This window comes from Lipophrys pholis (genome assembly GCF_963383615.2).
Source record: "Lipophrys pholis genome assembly, chromosome: 1".
Classification (NCBI taxonomy): domain Eukaryota; kingdom Metazoa; phylum Chordata; class Actinopteri; order Blenniiformes; family Blenniidae; genus Lipophrys; species Lipophrys pholis.
Genome location: NC_137635.1, coordinates 13,512,373 through 13,538,607, shown reverse-complemented (window position 1 = coordinate 13,538,607; position 26,235 = coordinate 13,512,373). Strand labels below are relative to the sequence as shown.

General features: G+C 45.1%; 2 protein-coding genes across 2 annotated transcripts in view; one reads left to right on the top strand and one right to left on the bottom strand.

The window, feature by feature from the left end:
* Nucleotides 1-1,588: 1,588 nt before the first annotated feature.
* On the bottom strand, nt 1,589-6,792 carry syde1 (synapse defective Rho GTPase homolog 1; the record flags this gene model as incomplete). The annotated part of the gene is made up of 12 exons (XM_080480810.1): nt 1,589-1,874; nt 1,996-2,277; nt 2,358-2,673; nt 2,795-2,970; nt 3,052-3,178; nt 3,293-3,430; nt 3,819-3,907; nt 4,181-4,297; nt 4,376-4,539; nt 4,970-5,165; nt 5,594-5,935; nt 6,414-6,792. The coding sequence occupies 12 exons, from the start codon at nt 6,790-6,792 to the stop codon at nt 1,645-1,647; spliced, it is 2,556 nt and encodes an 851-aa protein (XP_080336936.1). The 3' UTR covers nt 1,589-1,644.
* A 10,949-nt stretch (nt 6,793-17,741) lies between these two features.
* ebf3a (EBF transcription factor 3a) overlaps nt 17,742-26,235 on the top strand; it is a gene marked incomplete at its 5' end in the record, with an annotated part of 25,983 nt that continues 17,489 nt past the window's right edge. Inside the window, 6 exons of the mRNA XM_080476741.1 lie at nt 17,742-17,863; nt 19,408-19,564; nt 20,834-20,897; nt 20,972-21,027; nt 22,041-22,114; nt 22,219-22,287. Coding sequence (XP_080332867.1) covers nt 17,742-17,863; nt 19,408-19,564; nt 20,834-20,897; nt 20,972-21,027; nt 22,041-22,114; nt 22,219-22,287 — 542 coding nt within the window. The remainder of the gene's footprint in view (nt 17,864-19,407; nt 19,565-20,833; nt 20,898-20,971; nt 21,028-22,040; nt 22,115-22,218; nt 22,288-26,235) is intronic.

Sequence of the window (26,235 nt, the reverse complement as noted above, 5' to 3'; positions counted from 1 at the left end):
TGGTTCATCAGCAAATACAAAAACAAACTGCATACTACTGCAAATGAAAGCTTGAATTTTTTTTGCCGTAAAATGTGCCTTTTAATGGCTTTTCATGTGAAAGAGAACTTTTGTTGTCGATCAGCGTGTGTTTATGTAGGTTGCCATTGGAAACGGCTGTAGAGCTGCGTTCTATCATTCTACACCTCCATTCCTCCTGACGTTGAAGCATTTGATTCAGGCACATCCAGAAATAAAGTGAAAGAAGCATAAATTCACAATGTAATGTCCAAATGTTGAAAAATAAGCCCCAAGCTCATTCACGCGTTATCATTATTATTATTTTTTCTCTATGGCCACTCCGGGGCTCCGAACGAAAGCAAGACGGACGTAAAAAATCACCAATAGAGCAACAAGGAGAAGCAATGTTTTCTCGCTCTTTGCTCTGCATCCGTGGTTCAGGCCAAACTAGATGGAGCGACCCGGATGAAACCGATGAATACAGTCCGTCTCCTCGTTCCTGTTTGAGCGTTGCATTGGTGAAATCAGTGACGTACAATGTTTTGGAGTGACGCATTGACGTGGCTCTCACTTGGCTAGGTTGACAATGAAAAAACAACCGGTTCTATAGCGGTGCTCATTTAAGAACTGGCCCTGGCACCGGCCCTGAACTAGCTCCTGGTTCTTTTTGGTGGAAAAACCCAATGGAGAACTATCTGAAAAGCAACAGGGTACAAATGGTTGACTGCCGTGGAATCAATGGAAAACCAATGGAGAATGAATGAGGTGACGGGATTGAGAAAACAAGGAGATAAAAGAGAACTAAAGAGGGAACCAACAGAAAACCAACACTGAATCATTTATCTAATGTGAGGAACTGTTGGGCCAACCAATAAGAAACTCACTACAGGAACCCAGACAGGGACCCCACAGGTTCCAGTGCCAACGCTCCCCTGCAGGTTGTACACTGACTTCCTCTGACTGTAGCAGCAGACTGAAGATTTCTGCAGTTTGTTCACTTTCACTCAAAGTTTTAGTGAATGAAATGTATGGCTTCAACAGTGCAAACAGTCCTGAAACAGAACCGCCCGGACCCTTCATGGTCCCACCCTGATACCCAGGAACCAGCTCTCCTCTGGGGGGGCCTCTGAGAACTTTGTTCCCTAAGCTGTGGAGCGTTGTCCATCTTTGGACCATAAATAAATAAAGTTTGCTCTGCTGGTTTCTTCATTGCAGCCCACATAAGACCCGATCCACCGGTGAACAAACCAAGAGGACACTGTCCAATCAACAACCGAGATCCACACAATGTCAGCCTGCACTCAGATCACAGGAACACCTCCAATGATTGAAGATAACTTTAAAAAACTTTCTTAAATTTGGATCAGATCTGGTTCAAACTTCAGGATGTTGAATGGAAACAAATCTCCTGATGATCAGTTTGAAGTCTTTTGAGGAAACATTCAGAAGTAACTTACATCTGAAAGTTTCCTCCTGTTTTTATTCCCCCTGGTGGATTCAAACTCCACTTCATTTCCTCACAAATGTCTTTTAAAGCTTCTCAGTTTCAGTCAGACTGAAAAAAAAAAATACTGATTATTGTTGCAGCTCCAGAAGAAACCCCCTGGTCCTCCTCCTGTTCCTCCTCATGCTCCTCCTCCTCCTCTACAGGCAGATGTTGATCTGTTTTGCCAGCTCCCGGTCCAGGTCATGGATCAGTGTGTCGAAGTCTTTCAGACTGAGCCGACAGTGAAAAGGAGCATCAAAGTCTAGAAACTCCTCCACATACAGAGCTCCAACTCCTCCTGCTCCTCCTCCTCCTCCATCTCCTGCTCCTCCTCCTCCTCCTGCTGACCACAACTCCTTCTTCTCCTGTACCTCGTCATCATCGCTGCCTGAAACAAAAGGAAGGAAAATATAGGAAGTGAAAGGATAGTATATGTAAGTTGACACATTGGTGATGACAGGGTGAATATGTTGCCATGGTCATGATAACAAGATGAATTAGTTGCTCACTCTCGCTTGCCGCCACCTCGTCGTAGTCGCCCTCGTTGCTGCCCAGCAGCCCCCCTCCGCAGACGCTCCAGTCTCCGGCGTAGCGGTTGATTGGCGGTGGGCTGTCCAGCCGGGCTGGCCCTCCTCTTCCTCGCCGTGACACCACCACTTCCTGCTCGGATCTCTGAGACAATCGCATCCCAGGACGCCTTGGTCCCAGGGGATGATGGGTCAGGGTGGGGGAGGGAGAGGGAGGAGGTGAGGCGTCGGCATGCTCATCAGGGGGGATTCGGTGGGTCGGCACTGAGGAGGGACACATCAGAGTAAGTGGTTTCTATGTTAACGGCTGAGTGTCTGAGTGGACAGGGCTTCAGGTGACTCACCTGGCCACAGCTGCAGCAGGTAGTGCAGCGCCTCGATGTGACGCTTGAAGTCCACAGCACTCGCCATTTCCTCGCCATGACCGAAAACCTTACTTCCGCCCCTGGCTCCCCTTCCTCCTGCTCCTGCTCCTGATCCTGCTCCTGATCCTACTCCTGATCCTGCTCCTCCTCCTCCTCCTCCTCCTCCCCAGGCCTCCGGAGACGGGGTGAGGAGAACCGGGCCGAAGCATACAGCAAGGTTCTGGTGCGTCATCCTGTTAGAGGAGCTGAAGGAGGCCACAAGGCTGAGGTGGTCCAAAAGGAGGGAGAGCGTGGCCTGAGGTGGGGGGGAAGATGCACTGATCTGTTTACATTACTATTTCATTGTACTCATAGATACTGTGTGGCTACCATGTGGATATTGTGAGTGTGCTGTGTGTGTATGTGAACTGTGTTACCCTCTCTGGAGGTGGCAGACAGGACAACAAGTCTACTGTCCTCTGGGCTAGTTGGGGATCCAGGGGTGTGGGCGGAGTCGGAGGAGGGTGCAGGGTCATGGCCTCCCGGACCACCTGGTACAGAGTCCTCGTGATGAGTGGAGATGGAAGCTCCCGGAGGTAGTCCTTCAGGATACCTGAGAACAAGTAAAATAAGAAGATGCAGCTCAGGTGTACAGGTAAGTCCGGTGGGCGGTCCCGGTGATGCGTTCACTGACCTGTGATGACGTTGATGTCGGGGTACAGATCCTCAGACAGACTCACCGCTGAACTGTTCCTCTCAAACCAATCTCTGAGCTCCTTCTTCACCGCCGCAGATCCACACAGCCGGTACAGACCCACCACCTGAACACAACCACTGGTTACCATGGTAACATATGATACAATCCCGCTAACTGTACCACACACAGGTTACCATGGTGACAGTGCAGGTGGGACAGTAGCGTTTTGAGATCAGACCTTGAGTCCTCGCCGTTCGATCTCCGTCACACTCTTCTGGATGAGCAGTGGAACGGGTGGGGCACATCCTTCTTTGTCCACCAGGTGGTGCAGTTCCACCCCAAACACAGAAGCAGGCATGGACGAGTCTGTACTGGACTGCAGAGATCATAAATAAAAACTGAAATGAATAGAATCGGCAACAAAGTTTTGATTGTGGTGTCATTAGGTGGAGTGGGTAGTGACTATTTAGATCAGTGGAGTCCTAGCACTGTCCTGGAAAGCTCCTGTCCTGCAGGTTTGAAATGTCCTGCTACTTGGGCACGCCTGATGCTCCTCATAAAGCCCAATAAAGAGCCCTTCATTGTGAGTCAAAGCAGGTAGGGACCGAAAACATGCAGGAGAGAACCTTCCAGGACTAGGCTCAGAGAGCCCTGGTTCAGAAAGATAGCAGGTGGTTGTGACTGTGGTTATTGAGATGGAGAGGTTCACACGGACACTAGGTGCACCAGACAGGGTCATAGGTTTAAGGTCAGATCAGGCATACCTGTGGTTCCCAGCTCTCCTGCAGGGACAGTTTGAGGTAGAGCAGTCCTCGAGGCTCCAGCTTCACACACAGCTGCTGACTGCGACTCCCTGGGACACACACACACACGCATATACAAAACTCTCAGAGTCTGAACCTCATCAAAGATATTAGATACACATCCCTCCCAAACACAGCGAGACAGCCATTCACACACACTCACACCGACAACATATTTTTAGTTATCAACTAACCCCAATAGGTTTTTAGACAGGTGGAGGAAACAATATTGGCAAGAAAATAACTGCTCCCTGCACAGGGAAAACATGCTAACACCACACCACCTTTGGCTCCTGATATCAGACATCAAAAAGACATCCAACCTTTGAAGAGGGGTGGGATGGAGACTCCACCTAGACCGCACACTCTGTTCCTGCTCGGACCACTGGAGGAGGAACTCTGTTCGGGTTTGGCTCCTCCCACCGTTGGCAGGCTGGCTGCTGAGGAAACAGGTTAAGAGGAAGTGATGTCATCACGTTTCAGTAGATCTCTTGCGGAGCTGGTTTCGGACCTTGTACCTGGGGTGAGGACCACGATGCGAAGCTGCCGGGCTCGCTCAAGCTCCAGGTGAAAGGTGTGGTTCAGGGAGAGGTTGGCGCCACGCAGGGCTAGAAGAGCGGTCCTTGCTCGAGTCACACCGTCGATCTGGATGGCCACGAAGACCTCCTTACCGTCCTCAGACCTGGACCCCAACAGTGAGAGAGAGGAAGAGTAAGAGCATACAATGCAAGACTTCTCTGATCACATTGATGTTTTATGAGGACGGCCTGAACGCTGCGTAAATCCTTCAGGAAGCTTGAAGAGGGTCAAGACGCGGGGCAAAGACAAGTGAAAGATATACGGTGACAGTCATAGACAGACACTGATCAAGACCCTGGTCAGACATCTTCACTAAAACATCCAATCTGTATTAGTGATGATTGCCGTGTGCCAATGTTAAGCGAGCAGCAGCATTTCCTGTCAGCATGACTGTGGACTGTTTGGTGACGTTAATACCAGTTGGACCCCCACCCCCACCCCCACTCCCTTCACCACCCACTCCCTTCAGTTTTTATGTACTGTGCTGTCAGTGATTTCAGCTGCAGTACCACTGGTGTCCACCAGGTCTCTACCTGTTGGTCTTCATCTCATCCAGGCCCAGCAGGTGGACGGTCAGTAACCCGGTCACTCGCTGGTTGCAACGCGGCGGGTTTGATCCCACATAAAGCTGGAAGGAGCTCACATCACATGCAGGGTCCTGGGACCCTGTGGGTGGTGATGTTTGTTGCCGTGGCAACAGTTCAGGAGAGTCTCCGTCACTGAGGTAACCTGAGAGGAGAACAGAAATCACCAACTGCAGCTTCAACAGTCACACTGCTTCACTTTACTCTGACTGTTCTCTCCTACAGGTGGCACCATTGTAGCACTCAGTGAGTGAATGATGTTACGCTGCTACTCTCTAGCTCAGGGGTGGGGAATCCTGGTCCTTGAGGGCCACAGTCCTGCATGTTTTCAATGTTTCTCTGCTCAAACACACCTGAGTTATCACGATGAGGCTCTGCGGAAAGCTTGATAATGAGCCAATGATTGCTGTCAGCTGTGCTGACCCGAGGACACATTGAAACCGTGGAGGACTGCGGCCCTCTAGGATCTGGATTCCCCACCCCTGCTCCAGCTGAACTTACGGTGGAAACAGTACCTGTTACTTTGTTGATTTACTTCCTAGTTAATACTTCTATTACTTGAGGTATTTTCACCTCCTTTATTTGCCGAGCGTCCTCTGGAGGAGCGTCTCCTGGAGCGGGCTGGAGGGGCGGAGCTGTCCAGGTGATACTTGCTGATCACGTTCTGATTGGATAGTGCTGACGTTGATGTATTCCTGCTGGAGGGCTCATCCCCGCCCTCTCTGCAGTCGTTGTTTCCTTGGCGATGAGCCCTGGAGGCCGAGCGGAGGCTGAGTTTGCGTCGTAGTTCCGGAAGTTTCTTCATCTTCATAGAAAGTTTCCTAACTGTACCAGGTGACCTCAGCCTGTCCATTACACTTCCGGACACACCCCCTTTCTTATGGGAGGTGGGGCTAGACTCTGAGGGGGCGGGGCCTGATAAAATAGAAGAAAGTCACAATAAAAAGCTTTTATTTTATTTGTAACCAGCACCGTAGTTATGTATGGTTATGTTATGTGTGTTATGTAAAATATATATCTGGGTGCAATAAAATGTCCCCTCTCCTCTGGCATCCCCCAGGGTCTGTCCTCAGTCCTATCGTCTTTATTGTCTATCTCCTCCTCCATGGCCAAGTTTTCAGAAAGTACAATATACATTTTGTTCGCTATGTAGATGACATCCAGTTCTACCTCTTCAACAACATTTTCATGATGTACCATAACCTTGGGTGTCCTGGATGGTGTACTCTGAAGAGTAGAATACCTATCTAATACTCCAAAATGTGTAAGTACGATCAAAATAGTTCTTCGTAGTAAATTAGATTACGGTGTAAAACATATGTGTGGGTATAACTACAAATTTGAAAATAAAGTGCTTTTACATTAGTCTGTATCTCTTCTCCATCATGTTTACCTGTATTTTCCGCTGTGATGTTGTCATCATGGTGACTGACGCTTGGATTGGCTGCATCCTGCCGACCTTCCGATGGCCCCACCCAAACTCCTGCAAGCTCCGCCCCATCCTCCCTCCTCCTCCACACAGGCTCCTCCTCCCTGCAGGGTCTCGCCTCCTCCTCCTCTTCTGGGATTGGGTTGTACCAGATGTTGGAGGTGCTGTCCTCCTGCGGGCCTCGTGCCTCTTCCGAGGACTTCCCAGAGGAGAGCAACCAGGCCCGGCTGCTGCGCTCCAAGCTCTGCAAGTACGCACGCTGCCCGCTGGAACCCCCTGCTGGCTGGGGGGAGTCCTGCAGGACCGTGACAGCAGTCTGCAGGCACAGAGCACACAAGCACATAGTAAGATCTTCTCCTACAGAAGGAGGAGGAAGTAGAGGAGTAGCAGGAGGTGTAGCAGAAAGAGGAGGAAAGAGAGGAGGAGCAGAGGAAGGAAGAGGAGGGGCGGAGGGAACATCAGAAGGCGGAGGAGGAAACAGCCAGGAGGTGGAGTAGGTTTAATCTATCCATTCTTCACCTTCTCCTGTAGCAGCCTTTGGCTCCCCGTCGGCCCCGGTGCATCTTGGGAATTCTCTGACAGAGTTTGTGGGGGTCGGTGGGTGGAGCTCTGCTGTGGGGGCGGAGCCTGTCTGGCCCACTGCTGTTTCTTGGCAACGGTGATGTGGTTACGGGGGGGCGAGGGGGGGTCGGTTGACGATGTCGTCAGAGAGCGTGATGAAGATGAGTGGACGACGTCAGAGACGAGAGACGCTTTTGAGGAGAAAACAAATACTCATCAGAGGGTGACTACTCATCAGAGTACAAATACTCGTTAGAGTATCAGTACTGATGTAATATTACTATATAACATGGTATCAAAATCTACAACATGGTACCAACAAAAACTAATAACTGAGAGCGAAGTACAAGTACTGTGTTTGTATGGGTGGGTGTGTGTGAGGCCCTCGTGACAGACTGTGTGTGTGTGTGTGTGTGTGTGTGTGTGTGTGTGTGTGTGTGTGTGTGTGTGTGTGTGTGTGTGTGTGTGTGTGTGTGTGTGTGTGTGTGTGTTTCTCTGATGAATAGTGAATGAACATCAGTGTGTTTGTTGCTCTTATAAACAGAGGCCTCATTCACATCTGCAGTCACAGCTGTTTATTTTATACCCCCCCCTCCTCCTCGTCTTCCTCCTCCAACTGCCCCTTCTCCTTCTCTCCCCTCACTAAAGGAGATGTTCCGTTTACAGACGTGTAGGTCTTTGAGAGAAAGAATCAGTTACAGCATTGAATGAATCAGTCTAATTATCATTGAGTTTAGCTGAAGTTACATCGGTTAGTGGGAGGAAGATGCTCTATAAACAGTCGTTAGGACTTTATCAGATTTATTAACTAATGACAAGAAGAAACAGCATCAAAACAGCAGCGATAAACTTCCTCACAACAACTTGGAATCATCATGCCAATGCTGGAGCTAATGCTAATAGTGGACTTGAGCAGAAAGAGACAGAAGCTCCTCAACGGTTTTCTCTAAAAACAAAAGCAACTCGGCCACTTGGACTTCAGTCATTGTGACCGAGTGACACTTGAAAGCAACCAGTTACTTTTTTAAAGTGGAACTGCCGACAGCACCACAGACCAGCAAAGAAACTCAACGTAACACACACACACACACACACACACACACACACACACACACACACACACACACACACACACACACACACACACACACACACACACACACACGGCCGTAATGACAGGATGTTTGTCTGCAGGAAGACTAACTGATCTCAATTTGTTAATTATCTAAAGCGTTTTACAGTTTGATGCTTTTTTACATTTCTGTTTCTAATCGTGGTCGTGACCCTGGTGCTGACGGTGGTTCTGAGTCTTCTCCTCGTCCTGATTCCAAACCTGGGCTGATTGTGGTCTGGATTGGTTCTGGATCAGTTTCAGAGTTCTAGATGAGTTATACGAGTTGATCAGACGAAATCAGACTGTAGTCCTGATCCCACCCAGATCCACACCAGAGATCTAATCCATTACAAGACCAAAGAATCACAGCAAACGACTGGACAACACGGTGACTACATGAAGATTGTGACTATATGGACACGGTGACTCCATGAAGATGGTAACTACATGAACTTGGCAGCTAGATGGATGACATGGACATGGTGACTACATGAATATAGTAACTACACGGACATGGTGACTACGTGAAGATAGTAACTACATGGACATGGTGACTACATGAAGATAGTAACTACACGGAAATGGTGACTCCATGAAGATGGTAACTACATGAACTTGGCAGCTAGATGGATGACATGGACATGGTGACTACATGAATATAGTAACTACACGGACATGGTGACTACGTGAAGATAGTAACTACACGGACATGGTGACTACATGAAGATAGTAACTACACGGAAATGGTGACTACATGAAGATAGTAACTACATGGACATGGTGACTACATGAAGATAGTAACTACATGGACATGGTGACTACATGAAGATAGTGACAAGTTGACTGCATGAGCGTGCAGAGAGCGTGATGCATTCACTGACCCTCTCTGTGCTGGAAAAGTGAGTTGCAGCTGCTCACCGCTGACTTTTGGTTCGGTCTTCCTGTGACTCCTGTCTTTTCCTCTCAGTCTGGAGAAGGTCCTCCTCAGCAGGGGCTCGGCCATGCTGCACCTCCTCCTGCTCCTCCTGCTCCTCCTCCTCCTCAGACCCGGGGTCGCAGTGACCTACAGCAGGAGCAGAGGAGTCAACGACTCTTCAGCTTCATGGCTCTTCTCCTCCTCGTCTCTTCGCCTCTCAGAGTCGCTCAACAGGAAATAAATTCCACACATTCTTTCCCAAACTCCCCCTCTTCCTCCTCCTCTTCCACCTCCTCCTCCTCCTCCTCCTGCTCCCCCTCCCACAGCTGGGAACAGAGTGAGAGCTCATGGGAAGTGTGGTCCCGGAGTCCACCTCTGTCTGCACAAAACTTTAGCAGTCTGTCAAGGTCATCACATCACAAGTGTACATGTGAGATGAATGAGGTACAAACATACACACAAATACACAACTAACACACCATAAACAGCAATAGTGAAACCTGCAGAAAGCATTAAAGAAAGAACAGAAAAGATACCACGAAACTCACAAACACCCAGGAAAATAAACAAGAAGTTAAATAGAAAAAAACACAAGAACAAACAGAGACACTGGAAAGAAGACAAAACCACATGTATAAATACACAAAACTACACACATACATAGATCAATACACAAAACCAAACAAAAAAAGACCCCAGTATTGGTCAGGTCTGCTGTGGATCAGTTTGCGTGTGCATGTGCATACCCGAGTTTCTTTGTGAGTCTGTTGTGCTGTTGGCAGTTGTATTTAAAAACCTGTGTTGCTGACTGTGTAGTGTGTTGCTGACCGTATCGTTTTGTTGCTCTGTGTGTAATAGTATTGTGATGTATCACTGTGCTGCCCTATTTAGTGGCGTTTTTGTGTGTGTAAAGTTTGGAGAAGCCTAACTGAAAAGCACAAGCGTCGTCTGTGCGCGTGTGTGTTTGTGTGCGAGTGCGTACGTGCGTGCGTGTGTGTGTGTGTGTGTGTGTGTATGGGGGGGGGGGGGGGGGGGGGGGGGGGGGGGGGAGAGTGACCAGCAGAGGGAGACACAGTACGGTAGATGATGCTCAGTCGAAGCAGGTTTCTTTTTCTTCTACTTCTTCTTGATATTATTATTATTATTATTATTATTATTATTATTATTATTATTATTATTATTATTATTATTATTATTATTATTATTATTATTGTTATTGTTATTATTATTGCTATTAAAACCTCATGTATAATTAAAATATTTGTATTACTTCATCAGCGACATCTTGCCAATCTGTCCAAATTGTATCTTCGTAAGCAAAGAAGTTTAATGATTTAACCTGCTCTCATAAAGAAAAAAATATATTTCATTAAATTTCAAATGTAATATCTCGATGTTCAATGTCTGTAGACGTAATGAAGTTTAAATCCAGCAGGGGGCAGAATGTCGCCACAGAAAACATGTGAAAGACACACGATCAGCTGCTCTTTTTAAAATGACTAACAATAAAATAAGACAACCTAGACGTATGCTCGTCTATAGACATATACATACAGGAACATGAAAGGAAAAACAATATAAAAATTTTTTTGGTTTATTTGGGAACATCTGCCAACTCTTTCATTACTTACAACAAGCATTCGAGAGGTTATAGATGAATACAGTTCACACAGGCTCATCAAAATAGATTGGTCTCACACAGGTAACAGTAGAACTCTCGCTTTTGTTTTGAAGGCATTTGTTTTATTCTGAAGGTCTTTGGAGTTGCAGCTGCTGCCCACGTGCCAGCCACGAACCCACATCTAATTACCATCCTCGAAGTTTTGTAATCCGATTACTGTATATGTTGGAAGCCTCAGGTGAGAGGCCTCCCCGAGGCCGTGCACGCGCGGAGCGACGAGGCCTTGCTTGGAGTGACGCGCAACAGTTGTTGCACAAGCTGCTCATGAGGTGCGTCCACACTTGCACGTGTGTGTGCGCGTGTGTGTGTGTGTGTGTGAGAGAGAGGGAGAGAGAGAAAGAGAGAGAGGTTTTTTTCGCATGCTCAGACTGGATGTTGTTAATGTTAATTGAAGGTCAGGTTAACCATTATTTAACGTTATGTTGAGATATTTGACCAGGAAATACATGTAAGAGAAGGCCTGTAAACAGAACGTATGTTTGTCTGCAGGGCATCATGAATGGAGGCCTCGGTGTGACCCCTGGGGGCCCCTGACTGTCCAACACAGTGAAGGACCAAAATGGACAACACAGATGAGAACCAAACCCTCAGTATGTTCTGACAGGTATTCAACCCTCAGTTTGGGCTGACAACTTTTAAGTTTTAAAAGTTTTAATATTTTGCAAAATGGTTTTCCAAAAGTAATGTGCATCACCACACCTAGGAATGAGTCACAGATCAGAAATCAAACCATTTATAATGTCATTGGGGGTTAGCCAATCCCAATCAAGGTCGGCCCTCCCTTTGACGCTCCCATAATTTGGCAGCTCTGCTCTGGCATATGGCTCCATAAGAGAAAGTACTTCCTCCTCTTCCTAATATGGTAACGTGTGGGTGGAGCGAGCCCAGCTCACACAGACACAGCAGATTCTGAATGCAACTCATATAATTGTATATTCAAATGGCTGGGAAAAAAAAAAAAAAGAAAGCTGGATTTGGGAAACAAACTTTGAATGTATTTGTGGACCAACAAGACCCATGTCAAAGGATCGAAAAGCTGTATAATATGACCACTTTAAAACCTTCTGTATGTGCTGAGGAGTGTACAACCCTCAGTGTGGACTGACAGGTACCAAACCCACAGTGTATTTTCTCACAGGTATCAAGCCCTCAGTGTAAAACAGGTAAACAGGTTTTAAATCCTTAGTATGTTCCGCCAGGGTTTAAACCCTCTGTAAGGGCTGACAGGTTGTGAACCCTCAGTGTGTCCTGACAGGTTTTAAACCCTCAAGGTAGGGTGACGGGTATCCAACCCTCATTATGGGCCGACAGGTGTTAAACCCTCTGTCTTTGCTGACAGGTTTTATACCTTAATGTTGGCTGGCAGGTTTTAAACCCTCAGTTCTATGACAATATAAACTATCTGTGTGTGATGACAGGTTTGAAAAAGAGAGGTACCATACCCTCAGTGTTGGTTGAAATGTTTTAAACGCTCAGTGAGGGTTGACATGTAAGACCCTCAGTGTGTTCTGACAGGTTTTAAACCCAGAGTGTGTTGTGACAGGTATCAGACCCTGAGTGTGGAATGACACTGAGGGTTTTAAACCCACCATGTTGGCTGACAGGTGTCAAACCCTCAATATGTTCTGACAGACTGAGTGGCCAATCCTCCCCTCATTGAGACGTCGGTCCTTCAGTGTTGATTAAAATGGCGGTGCCTCTTTAATTGGTGCAAATTGAAGCTGACGCGTCTTTAATGACTGAACAGATGAGGTTAATGAAGTCGGCGAGGAGCTCCAGACGTCCGGGCGCACAGCCTGTGGGCTTTCTTCCTCTCTCGTCAGGTGTTCAATGATGCTTTCACTTTGACTGTTTTAGTTCAAAATGACATCAAAAATAACGTGTGTGTGTGTGTGTGTGTGTGTGTGTGTGTGTGTGTGTGTGTGTGTGTGTGTGTGTGTGTGTGTGTGTGTGTGTGTTCTTGAAAATCAGACACACAACTGAAGGTCAAAGTATATTACAGGTAATGTTTTATTTCTTTACGGTGCTGAAGTGTCTCATAACAATACATCATTATACAAAGAAGAGTGGGTAAAAAAAACACCAGTGAATAGATTTGATGTATTTTAATGAGCTTATTCAAACTAGAAATATATGTAGGAAGTATGATAGTTTAGCCAGTTATTTCTACTCTGAAAACAGATCAAGTAAAAACCTTTTGAAATGTTTATCGTGTTAATTATGATTTGTTATAATGAAACAGTACAAATATGTGATCTGATTAACTGTTTTAATATCCAGACAATGTATTGTATATTACATTTTCTTCTGTATTTGTGTGTAGTTCACTGAAGCTTTATTATTTAGGAATTTATTTCAACAAATTTGATTTATTTATATCTTGAACACACGTATATATATATATATATATATATATATATATATATATATATATATCATAGTAATAATAATAATAATTAATAATAATAGTGGCAGTTCATGAGAAAAAACCAACTCCTTTCTGCTTTGACACAAAAGAGATTAAATCTAAAATGAATTGAAGGAGTTTCAGTCCGTGGCAGATCGAAGCTCCCGATGTTCCTCATGTGTCCTGCTGGTGGCGCTGTGTCCTCGCTCACCGACTCTCTGCTGGGACCGGAGGAATTCCCTCAGCTGGGATGCCTGGAAATCCCTCTACAGTGTGTGTGTGTGTGTGTGTGTGTGTGTGTGTGTGTGTGTGTGTGTGTGTGTGTGTGTGTGTGTGTGTGTGTGTGTGTGTGCTGCTGAAGGTCGACTGCTTTGTTTCCTGAATTCGTTTTTTGGGGCGTTTCGTGTTTTGTTTGGGTTTTTTTTAGTTTAAAGCTTCACTGAAACATCCGAATCACACACACACACTCTCACACACACACACACACACACACACACACACACACACACACACACACACACACACACACACACACACACACACACACACACACACACACACACACACACACACAGGCAGAGCTTAAACTCAGTTATAAATAAAGAGTGGATAAAAATGAGGACCTCAAGGAGTACTGATCAGACTGTCAGTCATCCTCCAATCGGGCGAATCGAACAGTTTGATTGACAGCTGAGATTTCATGGTGTCATTCATAGTTTCAGGTTTGTTTGTTTTTACATGTTGAAGCTTTAAACTTTCACAATAGAATCAAACATCGGAATATCGAAATTTTTATTAAATCCACAGAGAAACACAAAAACAGTTTTATATCCATCTATCTATAGATAATAATAATAATAATAACAATAATAATAATAATAATAATAATAATAATAATATAAAATGACTGATAATTCACCATAAATCAGCAGCTGCCGAAGCACGTGCGCTGTTTTTGTGCGTGCACGTGTGTGTGTGTGTGTGTGTGTGTGTGTGTGTGTGTGTGTGTGTGTGTGTGTGTGTGTGTGTGTGTGTGTGTGTGTGTGTGTGTGTGTGACAGCTGGCCCGTCTGACTTTGTCGTGACATCTGTGAAACTCACTATGGACGCTGCTGATGTCGCTATTTAAATGCAAATGTGTGTTTCAGTGTGTGTGTGTGTGTGTGTGTGCACGCACGTGTGTGTTCAGTGTGCTTGTAGCACAGAATAGCATGAGACACACACACACAGATTAATTACTGTATTTGAGCAAATGTAAAAAAAATAAAAGAAGGAATATTTTGTTTTGACCATGAAATCTTATAATTTTGTAACATTTCGTTCCTAAAATCTTGAAACAATTTACTTCATTAGTTTTATTCACATTTAATGTTTTAATTAGACATTAGATTTAAACCTCAACGTTTAATTTAAATGTTTAATTAGTTGAACAGTGTGAATCAGACAGACAGAATTTATCCTCCCTTTACTGTTAATGTGATTTATTTCATTTATATAATGTATTTAATGTATTAAATATGTTCCGTTTGTGTAATTGACGACATTAATATAATTAATTGAAATTGTAGAAGTCATTACATTTACATAATTGATGTTATTTACAGTCATGATTTATTGCAGTAAAATATAAATGAGCCATAAATACATGAGACTGAATACATGTAGATTGTAATATATGTACATATAAAGTGTGTGTGTGTGTGTTTCACGTGTTTTTTTTATTTTTATATATATATATATATATATATATATATATATAGGGCTGAACTGAATGTGAAATGTGTGTGTTTGCAGGTTCGACCTCATCAGGTAACCGAATCAAACGCCCCCTCCAGCCGCTGCACTCAGCACATGATTCATGGCGCGGTGGATCAGCGGCGCGGAGCCGCGGACTCTAACACGGTTTGTCTCCACGTCAATGACATCAAAGGAGTTGGAGCGACACTCTGCGCCTCCTCCTCCTGCGCCTCCTCCTCCCGTGTGTTTCTGTACAGTTTCCCCTTCATGGAAATTGATGGGGTTTTCCCTATTCAATTGCAGTAATTTGAATTTCGTTTAATCAGATTAAAAAACGAATTGAATTTCTCCAAATTTACACGGAACCTGTGTTTGGACACGAAACAAACCAACAAACTGTCGAAAGCAAATTGAAAACAATGAAAATCAATCAAAACAAAGTGAGACACGAATGAATAAAAGAGGAGGATCCTTCACAACGGGACTCCTGCTCCTCCTGCTCCTCCAGCTCCTCCTGCTCCTCCAGCTCCTCCTGCTCCTCCTGCTCCTCCTGCTCCTCCTGCTCCTCCAGCTCCTCCAGCTCCTTCAGCTCTTCCAGCTCCTCCACCTTCATTTTTTTTTTGTCCGCACAGATTCACAGTTTTTCTCTTTGTTGTTTTAGTGGAAGTTTTTTTCTTCCCTTGAAGTCAATCACTTGAGGACTCACCAGATCTTCATCCGGGAGGAGCCGCGCCTCCTTCCGCTGCTCCCCTTCGTCCTCCTCCTCCTCCTCACTTTGGATTTCCTTCATTCAAAATCAGTCTAAATTTTTCTCAATTTCTCCTGCGAGGCAGATTATTATTTTTTTTAATTCATTTCCTCGTGATAGCTGGATTCATTTCCGTTCTTCCTCCTTCTGCACCCGCTCCCCCGTTTCCTGCTCCTCTTCTTCCTCTTCCTGCTCCTCTTCTTCCTCTTCCTCCTCTTCCTCCTCAGTTTTCTCTGTCTGGATGAATAAGCTCTGTTTCCGTCTCGCGTTTGTCCTCAGTTGAAGGCGCTCCTGCACCTCCTCTTGCTCCTCCTCCTCAGAGTCTCTCAGGCCCACGAGGACCTCCTCAGTTTGTTCCTCCTCAGATCTTCTGAAAGTTGCAGTGTTACCGTGACGACACAAACACTGCAAGTTTCTCTTTCCCCTTCTCCCACAAACTTCAATATTTGGCCTGTCTGAGACGAAAGATCGGATTGTGGGACAATCGTCGGTGGGAACTCTCGGACGGCCGAGGTTTCGCTCGTAAGCCTGCGACCGTTATCGGCTTGCGCCCGGTGTTTGTGGCGTCCTGGAGGCCGCCGCAAACACATCCGCTTCAACAAAACCAGTGAAACACGGTAGTTATCCAGGCGACACTGGAGCGCTAACGTGAAATGCTAAAGCACTTACTTCGAGCTCTCTTCGCAAAGTCGGCCGGTTCAAGACCTGCGATAGAATTCTGACAACGTCGGCGAAATGAAGGATTATCGTGACGCTTCTGGGACCTACGTCCGCTAACTAACCAATAGAAATGCAGGATGAAGTGACGCTCTGATCCGCACAGAACCCCGGTAGATGCTTTTGTAAACGAAGAAGACGGCCGAGTAGCGCCGTGGCAGCAGAAGCCTTCTCTTGAGATTTTCGTTCCAAACGTGTAAACGCCTCAAGGCCTCCGTTCATGCTCGGCTCGTTTGTTTTTTTTTTCGCGGATGGTTGGCGCGGTCTTGTGACGCGTTATTCCTGCGCGTTCACGTCGACTATCGCGATCAGCTCGCGTCTTCCTCCTGCAACCTGCACATAGCAAACTTCCTGCCGTGGCCGAAGTTACAGGGGAGCTGGCGGTGAACGTATAAGACTGTTGAAATTGCACAGTTTGGAGCCGACCTGAGACAACAGACCAAAGACCTGAGACTGGTCCTCATGGTGAGAGAGGAAAAGTGTACAGGGCAATCAAGGCCCCCCATCCCTCGCTCTCTCTCTCTCTTTCTCTCTCTCTCTCTCCCTGGTTGGTCGGTTCGAAGGTCCGCCTTCTCCCCCTCCTCTCTCTCTCTCTCTTTCTCTCGTTTTTCTCTCTCTCTCTCTCTTTATCTCTCCCTCTCTCTCACACACACACACCTCCAGACACACTCTCACCCCTCCAGTCCTTATATGGTCGCGCCCCGCCCCCCGCGGTGATGTCGTCAGCGGCTCAGAGGAAGACCCGTGGGGTTTTTGGGTTTTGGCGTCCAGTCCTGTGGGGCCGCAGGGCTGAGAGTTTCTCCTCCGCTCCTCATCCCTCCATCCTGGGCCCGCCTCTCCTCCCTGCGCCTCCTCGCGCCTCCACGCGCCTCCTCTCTTTGGGGAAAAGAAAAAAGACACTTTGCTCGCGCTCGATTCTCCGTCCGGACCCGGCTCCGTTTTTTCGTCCTCTGAGGAATTTATTTCTCTTTTCTTTTTTTTTTTCTTCCTCCTTCTCACTCCTTCGTTTTGTTCCCGTCGTTTGTTCTTCGAGACTCTTGAGAATTTTTTGATACACTTAATATCCTGATTTTTTTGGGGGGGTCTCTTGTTTAAAGTAAAGAAGTTAAATTAAGAGGGGAAAAAATCAGGGGAAAAGTTGTGAAACGCTCCCGTCTGTTTCTACCTCCTCTTTCTTTCTCATTTTCTTCTCTTCCTCTGTTTCTTCTCTGATTCTTCTCCTCGTCTGGTTCTCCTCTCGGGATTCGGTGTAGAAAATGTGGCGTTCGCTCGAGTCCGTCCTGTAGAGTTTCTTCTTTTTCTTCTGCTGAACTCGACTTTCTCCTGCTGCGCTCCTCTCTCCTCCCTCCTCCTGTGCGCCTCCTCCTCCTCCTCCTCTTCCTCCTCCTCGCCTCCTGCCCGGGGCCCCGGAGATGTTTGGGATCCAGGACAATCTGCCCCGCGGGGCCACCACCAACATGAAGGAGGAGCCACTGGCCGTGCGCTCCTGGATGCACTCGGCCGGCGTGGTGGACGCCAACACGGCCGCTCAGAGGTAAAGTGTCCGCCGCCCCCGGGGATTCTGGGAGCTGAAGTCCCAGCGGCGGTCTGCTGGTTGTCACTCTGAGCCGCGAGGACCGGGACAGACACAAAAACAATGTTAAAAGTTTTTTTTTGTTTTTTTTTTTTAAATACATATCTCGTTTTATTGTTTGTGAGAGTTAAAAAAAATCGTATTCTTAAATTCTAATCAGACAAACTATTGGTAATTTTTACTTGATTACAAAAACCTTACATTTTTACAAAAAAGTTTTTTACTTTCTTTTTTTGAGAAGTTAAAAATATTAAATATTAAATTTCTCAGGTTTCTGTTAAAATTCTACTAATGATCAATATGACATTGTTAGGTGTCAAAACTGAGGTTCACTGTTTCTTAATGGTTTTTATGTGCAAAGGGTTTTAAATGAAGTTTTAAAACAGGGAAATATCAATTAATAGAATCAGTTGAAAGCATTTAAAGATAAAAAAAAATTGTAACTTAAAACACTGAACAGGAGAAACCTGGAGTCACTGAGAAATAAACGGTGTTTCTGATGTTTCGGCGTCTCATTTTCAAACACGTTGGTGACTCGTCGAATCATTTGTCTGAAATTAATTTAGATGGAGAATTAAAAAATAAGCAACATTCAGACGATTGAGAGTGTTACACTTTATTTATCATCGGTTGATTATTAATAGAACAAAGAGGAAACTGCTTATCGAAAGAATTAAATATATCCACCACTTATTTTGAATTAAAGTGAAGAAAAATTAGGATTCCCACTCTAATTTTAATCAAACTGAAATCTTATACATTTTTCTGACTTTGAGATTTTCACAGTAAAAAGTATTATTCTTTTTTCAAGTTGTTTGAATTTAATTCACTTTATAATGTGTAGATTTATTGACATTTGAAATTTAAGTATTTTTGTGTATGTTAATTAGAATTTGACTTCATTTGAAGCCTCCTGTTCAAATGTGCTTTTCCCTGTGCACGTTATTATCATTATTATTATTATTATTACTATTATCATTATTATTATTATTATTATTATTGCTATTCTTATTATTATTACTATTCTTCTTATTGTTACTATTATTATTATTATTGATATAATAATATAAATGTTATTTGTTCCTTTGTTCCTTACAGAAATTTACAATCAGTTTAGGACTTCTTTCCTTCTTAAATCTGAAACTAACAGAACGCTGCCGCTGAATCGCGTGTGCATGTGGATTCACTTGAATTCTCCCAGAGGCTGCAGTTTGACTTCCCTTTCTCATTGTTTCAAACAATAAAGCACACACACACACACACACACACACACACACACACACACACACACACACACACACACACACACACACACACACACACACACACACACACACACACACACACACACACATTTGTTATTATTGTTTTATATTTATATTATTTATATTTCTCTGTAAATTTATTTCATTTCTATCATTATGTCTTTTATTAGTTTTGTGTGTGTGTGTGGCTTGATGTGTCTCACCTGAGCATGTGTGTGTGTGTGTGTGTGTGTTTTCCAGCGGGGTGGGGTTGGCTCGCGCTCACTTCGAGAAGCAGCCTCCGTCCAACCTGAGGAAGTCCAACTTCTTCCACTTCGTGCTGGCGCTGTACGACCGGCAGGGCCAGCCGGTGGAGATCGAACGCACCGCGTACGTCGACTTTGTGGAGAAGGAGAAGGTGAGCCAGCGACACCAAGCACCCCGAATAACGCCACTGAGATTAAAACAAGATCAAACCCACCGTTTTTTGTTTTTACTTTAAAATCATGGCTTGTAATTTGTTCTTGATTTGGCTCTGTTGAGCCTTCAGCACAAAGCAAACGCACCCGGCAGACGTCCCACTCAGAGAATCCTAATTTGGAAGGAAGTTTTTAATCTGAATCAGATTTAGGAATTGAGAGAGATGAATGCTTTCAATTGAAAATGAGAGTTCTTATTATAATTTCATTGAGACAAAAAGTGAGCCAGTAACACAAAACAAGCACACCCAACACAAAAAATGACATCCAGGCTTTGAGAGGGGTTCAATTTTTAAAAAGTCTTCACATTTGAAACAAGGATTTATTGTTTATTTATGTATGAGCTTTTCAATTTAAAGATAATTAACATTATTTGATAACAAAGCCATTCAATTTGAAATTATTGCTTTTAGTTTGACACGTCAAGCCTAAGTAATATAAACACGTCAAGTACATACATTACATTATAAACGTTACATTGAGTAAGAGGAAACCCGAAACAAATGACAAGGAAAGGCGTTTCTATTTTTAGCAAAAATTGCAGGTTTTCATTTTAATGAAGAGCTTTTTTAAGACAAACTTCTCTTATTAAACATGAGAATTAAGGCCTTTAATTTGAATGACGGTTTTAGTTGTAAACAAGAATTAGTAAATGTACTGAAAGACTTTTGATATGAATTGATTGTTTTTGATTTGGTGTACAGCAACTTTATTCATGTGTTTAAAGAGCAGAAGCAGCAACACGAAACAAACGCACCCAACAGTCACCGCAAACAGCCTCAGAGATGGACATTTCTTTTTTTTTTTCTTCTTCTTCTTTTTTTTTTTCGAATTTTCAATTCAAGATTTTATTTTCCATATTTCTTAATTTGAAACTAATAAATGTGAATAAATGTTTAATTTCAACATAAAACTTTTATTAGAAATCGGTATTTTTCTCTGTTTCTTTTATGTGTCTCGTCTTTGTACAGAAAGAGAGGGTGAAGAAGCTTTAACGCTTTCTAATTCAAAATCATTCCGTTTCAAATTAAGAGCTGTCAATAAGAACAGACTGGAACGACCGTATGAAAAGGGTTTAATGATACATTTTTGAAAGCTGTATCCAAACACACCCTGAGCTCTCAGGTCAGCTCATGGTGTTGAAACTCAACGAACCCTGAACCTGAACCTGTGCGTGTGTGTTTGTTTCGTTCACCTCTGTGTCTCAGGAGCCGACCGGAGAGAAAACCAACAATGGGATTCACTACAAGCTGCAGCTGCTGTACAGTAACGGTATGTGCGCTGGTTTCGCTGCATGGCGCTGCACACAGAGTTAAACAGAGTGACTGATGGTGTTTTCTGTGCAGGAGTGAGAACGGAGCAAGACCTGTACGTGCGCCTCATCGACTCCATGACTAAACAGGTGAATCATTTTTAATGTAAAGACTCCACTCGGATGACAGACTGCGGCGAACAGCCCAACCAGATACAACCAGAGACTATTCTCATCTCACTGCTGCTCCTCGTCTGTACGCTGGAGAAGGAGGTGGCAGTCTGTAGGAGAAGCCGGAAGCACAGACAGTCTAGGAGTTGACGATGTAAGGGCCCATTCAGACATTAACATGTTCGGGTGGTCCGATCACATGGGGCGAGCCCTGAGGCAGACTGTTTACGTTTGTCCCTATCATTCAGCGTTTCGGACTAACCACTCTGAGTTCAGATTGTACTGCTACGTCTACGTCACTGCCGCTAAAAGGTCAAAGGGCCCGGCACGCACTTATTACCTCAGTCTGTCCCCATACAAAGGAGAGTACAGCGTCCTCTGCCCGGGCCGCTATGAGGCACCGTGTCTCTGCAGACGTCCAGGCACAGATGTCCATGTTCTTTTACAGTTTCTTTGGAAAGTTAGAAACGATTGAAACTCAGACCGGCGCATTCTCTTAGAAGAAAAACATGGCGCACATCGATGGCGTTTGCGTATTACACATGACGTATTTTCCTGCTCTCGGAGGACATTCTGTGATTCATGACTGTTTAGAGCCGATATGGTCCAGACCGCCTCGGGAAGTGGTTTCAGTGAAAGCGCTTCGGTGCCTGTTTACACTTGTCGTTGGGACTCGCCGCGCGTGATCTGATCACCTGAAGCGCATGTTAATGCCAGGTGTGAACAGGCCCTAAGAGGAGCAATAGGAGGTACAGGTAGTCTGGAGGAGGAGGTGCCAGTCGGTCGGAGGAGCAGAAGGAGGTGCTAACAGTCTGTAGTAGCCACTGGTCCTTGTTTGGTCAACAGCACCTCCCCGCGGCGAAACCGGGTCCTGTGATCATTTAGTCTTAACGAGTTCACATGATGACGAGCTCACGAGCAGGAAGTTTCTGCTTTCAGCCAATCGGACGACAAATCAGAGAAACTTCAGCTGACAGACGTTTGTGTTTCAGGCCATCATCTACGAGGGTCAGGACAAGAACCCGGAAATGTGCCGAGTCCTGCTCACACACGAGATCATGTGCAGGTAAGAACACCTGAACACCCACAGACCAGGATCTGGTTCTGATCCTGGCTCTGGTCCTGGTTGTGGTTCTGGTCCTGGTCCTGATTCGGTTCCCTCCCTTTCAGCCGCTGCTGTGACAAGAAAAGTTGTGGAAACCGGAACGAGACGCCGTCGGACCCCGTCATCATCGACAGGTAGGAGCCGCCGTTTGACTGCATTTCCATGGCAACGCCTAATTAACAAAGAGTCAGTGAGTGAATGAATGAAATATATAGTAAGTGAATCCATGAGAGTGAGTGAATAAATGATTGAATAAATGAACGTATGTGAGTCAACAATGAGTGAGTGAATTAGTGACTCAATTGTTTAGTGGGTGAATGAAGGAGAGAACACGTTTGTAAATGAGTGAGTGAAGATCAGCTGTAAAAAAATTTCTTCTGAAATCATAAAAGATGGTTGAGAGGCTGCACCTCCCCCCTCCTCCTCTCATATTTTCCTCCCTCCTCCTCTGTCCCAGGAGGAATCTGTCGCTCTCCTCTCCTCTTTTCACCTCCCCCTCCTCCTCTCTTCAGCTCTCCTCCTCTTTTTCAGCTCTTGTCTTCCACTGAGTATTAATCTCATTCCTTCCCCTCCTCCCCCCTCCGCTCGAAGGAGGAGGAGGAGGAGGAGGAGGTGGAGGGATGGAGGAGGATGTGAAAAGAAAAGTGATTTTTCAGCTCTCTTTTTTTCTGCCTGTACTGGGTGAAATGCATGATGGGAAGGTCTCCTGTGTCTGCTGCTGCATCCATTGTAAGCCTACAGCTCCAAGCGGGGCTTTAAACAGCCTGCCCCACCTACCGGGGCTTTAAACAGCCTACCGGGGCTTTTAACAACCTGCCCCACCTACAGGGGCTTTAAACAACCTACCAGAGCTTTAAACAACTTGCCCCACCTACAGGGGCTTTAAACCACCTGCCCCACCTTCTGAGGCTTTAAACAATCTACCGGGGCTTTAAACAACCTACCGGGGCTTTTAACAACCTGCCCCACCTACAGGGGCGTTAAACAACCTGCCCCACCTTCTGAGGCTTTAAACAACCTACCAGGGCTTTTAACAACCAGCCCTACCTGCCCCACCTTCTGAGGCTTTAAACAACCTACCAGGGCTTTTAACAACCAGCCCTACCTGCCCCACCTACTGAGGCTTTAAACAACCTGCCACACCTACAGGGCTTTAAACAACCTGCCCCACTTACAGGGGCTTTAAACAACCTGCCCCACTTACAGGGGCTTTAAACAACCTGCCCCACCTACTGAGGCTTTAAACAACCTGCTCCACCTACCGGGGCTTTAAACAACCTGCCCCACCTACAGGAGCTTTAAACAACCTGCCCCACCTACCCAGACTGAAGATACTACCGTTTATTCAATAGTCACAAGCAATGGACAGTGCACTGGTCCACCATGAATGCAGGAGAACATCTGGAGTGGCTATAGATTACTGATTTCCTGATTTTGTTGGACTCGGCTCGTCCTGGACAGAGAGGTTGGACAATATTGTATAAACGTCAGTTGCCAACTGGATACTGACGTCGTTTTTACAAATGGAATACTGATGCGTGGATGTTGTCTTTCTCGAGCATCTGTTTGAAGTTCCTGTTTCTAGGTTCTGTTGTTCATCATATTTTATGGTTTTAGCAATTTAGTAAGTACTGAGTTCTGTCAGTACACAATATCAAGCCAACCCTTCACGGCTTTCGACAGCCTACCAGTCTACCAGGGCCTTAAACAGCCTACCACACCTACCATGGCTATATTCAACCTGCCCCAACTACTGGGGCTTTAATAAGCCTACCACACCTACTGGGGCTTTAAACATCGTACTGCCCCAACCAGGCCTTCAAGAAACCTACTGCACAGACCAGTGCTTCAACAACTTCAACAACCTACTGTACCTTTCAAGTATTTCATCTACTTCCGTGAACAGGTCTTTGAACAAACCTCCCTGGTTTTAAACAACCTACTGCACCTACTGGGTTTTTAAACAACCTACTGCACTAACCAGGGTTTATAATAACTACCCACCAAGACTTCAAACAACCCACTGTACTCTAATTATTGACCTACTGTATCTTCCTAGAAATAGAGAGTTTTTGCTCAGAGAACCACTGACTGAGTCTTCTTGGAGGAAATGATTTGCACCCCAACATCGTCTCCAAAAAGTAGACCCCCCCCCCCCCCCCCCCCCCCCCACACACACACACACACACACACACACACACTCACTCACTCAGTGCCGTCCTGACCTCGGCTGCTCCTTGATGCTCTCCATGAAGAACAGGAACTGAAAGGGAGACCAGAACAACCTTGGAGGAGTCCAACACCTTGATTCAGTCTATACTGTAACCCGTCCCACAAGAGATCTTTGGAGACAAAGTACTGTGTCTGAGGTCCATGGGATACTGCAGAGGGGTCTCAACAACGACAGCGCCACAACATCCAGGGCCTGAAGACGGGCTGGGTGATTTGACCCCCTCCGAAAAATCTAGGATTTTTTTAAGAAAAATTTAAATTTCGATTCTTTTTTTTTTTTTTTTCCTCAATGCACTTAAAAATGACTGCAGACATCAGATATATTTTCAAAAGGGAAACTTTATTGCTGTAATTGTCCTCAGAGCTAAAATAGCCCAAAATAAAAAGTAAATGTCAAGCTTTAACCTAGGTTCAACAAAAATGCAACAGTAACTCCGAAAACCCACAAGGAATGGTACATCGGAACACGAAAAAATGGCGAAAAACTTTTGGGGGCAAAAAACTTGAATTTCCAAAATAAAAATAGTTTTTAGCTCCATATTAGCTACAATTAAATCCAATTGTTTGGCCAGCCCTCTGGACCACCAAGGAGTTTTTCAACAACCCAGATGGTCTTCACCAGAGAACTGGATGAAGACACTCCAGAAGCTTCGGGTTCTGCCTCCTGTGGCAGCGGCGTGTCCTTCAAGAATCACATCGACAAACCAAACAAGCATCTGAAAGAGCGCCCCCTACAGCCAGAACAGGCCAGCAGAAGAGTTTGACATGACACTTCCAGTCAAGTTTGATTTTGGTCCTCTCAACTCAATTCTTCCCTCTTAAATGTTTCACCGAAGACATTAATTAATTAATAACCGGCTCATTAATTAACCAGCCCATTAATTAACCAGCTCTTTAATTAACCGGCTTGTTAACACCATGTTTCAGTTATTTTTCATCCCTTAGATTGATCCACCTCTATACTTTTCAATGCTGAGGGTGATGGTGAAGGTGATGATGATGATGATGGTGAAGATGGAGTCTCCTCCCTGTGAATTTGTGAGAGTTTTGGTGAGGGTCTCTGGTGAGGTGCGGTGTGGGATTGTGGGAGGACGGCGTGCTGTCAGTCATGACCGTGTGTAGGTGTGATTTCCCGCTCACTGTAGGAGAGAATCTCATTATCGGCCACGTTTCAGGGTGACTGACAGCAGAATAATGTTTGGGGGCCCCAGGGGCCCACGGCCGGCTCCATGTTAAATGTATGAATGCATAAGAGTCAATGGAGAGATGAAGAGTGGCTGAATAGTGCTCGCCAACAGAGGAGTGTGACCCTGAACGCACCGTCGGCTGCTGTTTGTCTGCTTCACACAGACCAGCCTAATGGGCAGCAAACGCAGCATCTAACAGTTTTAAGAGCCGCCAATGTGTCGTCCCACAAAAAAAGAGCCTCAAACACATCATCTGACAATTTAAAGAGGTTTAAATACATCATCCAACATTTTTTTGTGGCTCAGACACATAATTTAAAAACTTAAAGATCCTTTAAAGCCTTTTCGTACAATTTAAAAGCGCGCCAAAACATAACCCTAAACCTTAACCCGAGCCTCAAAAAAAGAGCATCAAACTCATTGACCCACAATTTAAAGAGCGTCAAACGCATCATTCGCCAATTTAAAGAACCTTGAGCATCACCCATTAATTTGAAGCCATCCAGTAATTTAAAGGTCTAATATGTGTCATCTGACAAATTAAAAAACCTCAAATGCATCATTCGTTATTTTAAACAGCTTCGCAAGGGTCATCTGACAACTCAGAGCATTTTTATTATTATTATTATTGTCATTATTCTTATCATTATTATTATTGTTATG